This window comes from Pundamilia nyererei, unplaced genomic scaffold (assembly GCF_000239375.1).
Source record: "Pundamilia nyererei isolate P.nyererei 1_Seehausen unplaced genomic scaffold, PunNye1.0 scaffold00506, whole genome shotgun sequence".
Taxonomy (NCBI): Eukaryota; Metazoa; Chordata; class Actinopteri; order Cichliformes; family Cichlidae; genus Pundamilia; species Pundamilia nyererei.
In genome coordinates this window covers 4664-9905 of record NW_005187907.1, presented here as the reverse complement: position 1 = coordinate 9905, position 5242 = coordinate 4664, and the positions used below count along the sequence as shown (strand labels likewise).

The window sequence follows — 5242 nt, the reverse complement described above, 5'->3', positions numbered from 1 at the left end:
TCTCTCTCTCTCTCTCTCTCGACTTACCAGTTGACTATTTAAGCTGGAGGAAATTTCAGCTATGTATATATTCTTCCACAACCCTCAGACTGACAGGCAAAATAATTCAGTTTCTGGCTGCATTTATCAGTGTCACCAACACTATTTACAGTCTGTCTGACCACTTAGACATTTGTCTCATCCTTGGGCTATTCTGAACTTTCCGATTTAACTCAATTCTGTTTTATTTATATAGCACCAACATTCACAACAGTTGCCTCAAGGTGCTTTATACTGACTAATTCAGATTTAGCCTCTCCTCCACCAAGTACAATTCAAGCTGCCTGCTTGAATACTGAAAAATCAAAAAATAAATAAACAAACAAACATACAAACAAACAAAAAAAAAAACTAGCCACAATTTGCCTCCTTCTTGGCTTGTATATTACAACATATAAAAGCACATTTGGACTCAAATCCACATTCTAGCTACTGCTGTAGGACAGGTATCACCTTTTTTAATTCCTTAAGTTCTATTTAGGACCATGTCTCTTATACTTATTAACATATACATCCAACTGTTAATTTAAACTGCTGACGGCCGAAAAAGTCAAAAGTCATGTATATTCACAGGTACAGTTATTTTCCATTAGACATGTTAATTTTACAGCCTCTTTTGTAATTGTAACGATATTTCATCTATTTACAAAAGTAACAGGAAAATTCTGTAGAATGACAGACTGTTTTTACAGTGTACATTAGACCACAATATTATGGGTCATGTATTGTGCACTGCCATGCTTTGAAATCCAGTTTTAGAAGAAGCTGTGGCTTCTTTTATTTCTCTGTTCACCGTTGACAATTGTGAGTGCTGCTTTAAGAGTATAGCAGGGTGTGTCCACGCAGCTTTGTTACCCGCTCAGGCAACCCAGTATCACGTGGTCTCAGCCTCTCCCTGGTTCACTGCCAGGCTCCCTTTCACTACAGCTTCACTAAAGCTTGAGTGGTTAATACTCAGACTGCTCAAACTATAGATTTATGCCTTTTCTTTAAAAGCACTGACATATTGTGAGGTAAGTGAACTGCTAAGTGTTTTGTTTTTTACAGAATATAAAATATTTTGTAGGGCTTTAAATTATCACTGGAAATTTCTTCTTGTTTCCTGGCAGACTAAGCACGGTTTAGTTCATTCCTGCCTGAGGTGTTCAGTTTCTATTCCTGCCTGTAGCCTTTTAAAAAAGCAGCAGTTGGCTGATATTGCTGTTTTTACATCAACCTTGAACAAACCTACAATTTATTTAAGTTATGGAGCGCCTGAAGTTAGTCTTGCAGTACTTCCAGTCCAACTCCGAGTCCATCTCCAATGGAATTTGTATCATCCTCGCCCTGGTTAGTGTCAAGCTTTACACCAGCTTCGACTTTAACTGCCCGTGCCTCCCTCAGTACAACAAACTTTACTCTCTGGGAGTGATGATAGTCCCGCCTATTATACTGTTCTTCCTGGGAATCCTTGTCAACCGGCATACAGGTGTCATGATGGACGAGTGGATGAGACCCATTGGGAACAGATCCAAAAATCCTGCTGTTGTCAAGTAAGTCAAGAATTTGCTATCTAACAGAAGCACACAGACAGGCTGCTGTTGCTATTATATGTAACTGCACAGTAAATGAAATGAAATGAAAGTACTGATTAGTACTAATTAAGCTCAGTGAAATCTGTAGTGTGCTGCATCACCTCTTCTTTTGATAGGTCTAGAGTGCAGGCAGAGCAGTTTATCAACTAGACTTTTTTTTTTACTATGGGATTTATTCCATAGTTCCATAATTTATTTATTTATTTCAGCATTAATGTGACCTTGTAGATGGAAGTCCCAAATCCAGATCCTTTTGTATTACACACCAAAGAAATGGACACTGTTCACATCTTTTCCTATTTTGTTTTGCAGGTACTTGTTCTCAGCCATGATCCAGAGGGCCCTGCTGGCACCAATGGTGTGGATCCTGGTCACTTTGCTAGATGGAAAGATCTTTATCTGTGCTTTCAGTGTGAGTGTAGACCCTGCACTCTTCTCAGGTAAACACATGCTAAACTATCCTTCTGTTAAATCCCATCTTTTTAGTCTCACAACAGTTTTGGATGATATAAAGTTTTTTTCGACAGGTATGCCTAATAACACAGGTCTGGATGTTCTGAAGATCATGGCCAAAGTACCCTGTAAGGAGGACGTTATCTTCAGGAATAGTTCTTTCCGTAAAGCGGTTTCTCGTTATGTTCGCTGCCATTCACAGGTAAGTTCTCAGCCACATAAACAGTCCCTTCTCCCTGGGGCACACGGGAATTATTATTTTTCAATGAACATTTGCTATTATTTAAAACCGACCTCCTATTAGTCTGTGAAGGATTTTACAGAAAGATGGATTGATCTGACCGAGTGTCAACCAATAAAACAATTAGAATCTCGACTTTTTACATAGGAAATGTATTATTTACTTCAAAAAATTACAAACCCAGGGTGTCTATTATCGCTGAAAAAGGAGGCCTTTAACAATAAAATACTGTAAAAGCTTGATTTATTGGATCAATGGCAAGAATATTAGATCTGTAACAAATAACAGACATCTGCAACACTCACATCACATTAGCTCTGACACGAGCCCTGTCAGCAGTGAGGTGTTACCCAACAGCAAGAAGGGCTTGGATTTGAACCTGAATAACTCAGCCAGAGCCCTTCTATGTTGAGCACCTGTGTATGTTCCTCCCGGGTCACCAAAGACATGTTTGTTGAGTTAACTGGCAATTCTAAATTGGCCATAGGTGTGAAAGACTGCTTATTTCATTCTGCTGGCTGTGTGAGGGAACGGTAACCTGTCAGGGTGTGCAGGAACAGTTAACAAAAATGTATACAGGAAATTGTCAATTCAATTTATTTATACAGCGCCAAATCACAACTACAGGTGCCTCAAGGTGCTTTATATTGTAAGGTAGACCCTACAACAATACATACAGAGAAAAACTCAACAATCATATGACCCCCTATGAGCAGTTTGTCATATTTGGTGACAGTGGGAAGGAAAAACTTCCTTTTAACAGGAAGAAACCTCCAGCAGAACCAGGCTCAGGGAGGGGCGGGGCCATCTGCTGCGACCAGTTGGGGTGAGAGAAGGGAGACAGGAAATAGCTTAGACAATGTTAAAAGCTTGTGAAAACATAGTGAATGCAATGAACTCATTATTTAGACATCCCATGTGCACCTAAAGTTTTAATGTTTGTTTTGTAATATCTACCGTATTTCCCGGACTACAAAGCGCACCTGAATATTAGCCGCACAAGCTAAAATCAGGGGAAAATCCTGTTTTGTGCATACATTAGCTGCACCTGACCAAAAACCGCAGGTGTTTCAATTTTGACTTATCATATGTAAGAGAATATGCACAAAGGGAATTGTCAGGAAAGAGATGGCTGTTTGGAGACACACCCCTTTTATTAATATTTTGGAAAACAAGTTATGGGTACATATTTGCATAACTTTTTAGGTATATGTACAAGTAGCGGTAATTACAAGTAGGAAACATGTACTGTGCTTCATAAACGAGTAACAAATGTAGTACATAACAATAACCTACAGCACACCAGAAAAATAGATTCAGACTACCTTTTAGGCTCAGGTGCAGTGACACGGCTTTAACAAGAAGAAAAGTCAGTCATTCACCACCATCTTTTTCTTCTTCCTGCGCACTAAAACCAAAGTCCTCTTCTTCTCCAGTGTCGGATACAAACAGGCTCAGGGTGGCTTCGTCATCCACTCTCAGCTTCTTTCCTTCGTTGTCACTTTCAAAACCAAAGAAATCCTCGTTGTCAGAGTCGAACACCCTCAGAAGGGGCGTGGCGTTTTCCTCCTCTCCATCATGCAGCAGTCCAGCCCTTCAAATCCGTTGGTGATCGTGGATGTTTTCACACTTTTCCACGCTATCAGATTCCACCGGTGGAGTTGGGCATAACTTGCTTTTTGCAAGTTTATCGCCGCTCGTCATCCACGCCTCCCGCTGAACGCGTAGCGCTACTTTGAAGTTTGTTTTTTGCGCTACTTGTACAGCACTATGTTGCCTGGCGGATGGACACGTGACCAACATACCACTCTTGAACCCCTTGTGTGTCTGATCACATGCCCTTCCGCCAGGCAACGTAGTGCCGGACAACAGCGGAACAAACAAAACAAATCGTCTTACAATATCACAAAAATCAGGGACAATCCATAGAAAAGCCGCACCTGACTAAAAGCCGCAGGGTTCAAAGCTGGTGCAAAAAGTAGCGGCTTATAGCCCGACAATTACGGTACTCTGAACTTAAATCTAACAACAAAAACAGATAATAAAAACTTACACTTATAATGAAATGAATGACTAAACTAAAGCTACAATAACCGGCAATCCCGAAACAATCTGCTAAATTAATGAAAAACAAAAATTCAAAAATTCTAATGAAAACAATAGAACTTTGTTTTTAATGCTTTTTCAACAGCAGCATTAAGAATGAGAGCTGGAAAAGCTGCAGAGCTTATTCTGTGCAAACAAATAACAGTCCTTTCAGGAAACTTATTCTTTGACTTACCAACCATAGCTTAGTAACAGTCTTTAAAAGACACATTTTGTCCTCTGAATTTTGATACTAAAAAACACGTTCACAACATTTTTGCTCAAAGCAAAGACTCATCAACCAATAAGCGACAAATTAGGGGAACCCAACCGAGGGATTAATAAAGTTTTATCTAATGTGATCTAAATGAACCCTTTAAGACCTACCATAGAACCAAGTGATATTTTTACATGGTGTGGTGCCATTTTTGGGAGCATTTCAAGTTGCTATACATCAATACAACAATTATAGCCCAGATTTTAATAATATGTATGCATTAAGTGCATAGTAATTACATAAAATGCAAAAAAGTGCAATAAACTACAAAAAAATTGAAAATCGTTTTTGCTTTTTTAACATATATTTCTAGTTAGAGAAATTTAAGAGGCTTATCCCTCAAAACTGTAAATACAAAAAAGTTGCACAAAATAGTTTCCTACCACAGGAAATTTATTTTGAGTGTCTTCATAGTTTTATTTTTGAAATACACCAATTTTTATACACTGTAGGAAAAATTTAAATAAATATTATACTGCAAATTTGCAAAAAAGCAGCATATGCATCAAAATAAACTATTTCCAGCAGTGCAATAAGAGTCCTAAGCATCCCAGAAACGACACAGAAAGCCAT

At 38.7% G+C, this 5242-nt stretch overlaps 1 protein-coding gene across 1 annotated transcript; it reads left to right on the top strand.

The window, feature by feature from the left end:
* Positions 1–1284: 1284 nt before the first annotated feature.
* Positions 1285–2268, top strand: LOC102205420 (calcium homeostasis modulator protein 3-like; the record flags this gene model as incomplete). Its single annotated transcript, XM_013916197.1, has 3 exons — positions 1285–1571; positions 1926–2053; positions 2141–2268. Coding segments are annotated over exons 1-3 (543 nt in total), but the record flags the coding sequence as incomplete, so codon positions are not given.
* Between the last annotated feature and the right edge of the window lie 2974 nt (positions 2269–5242).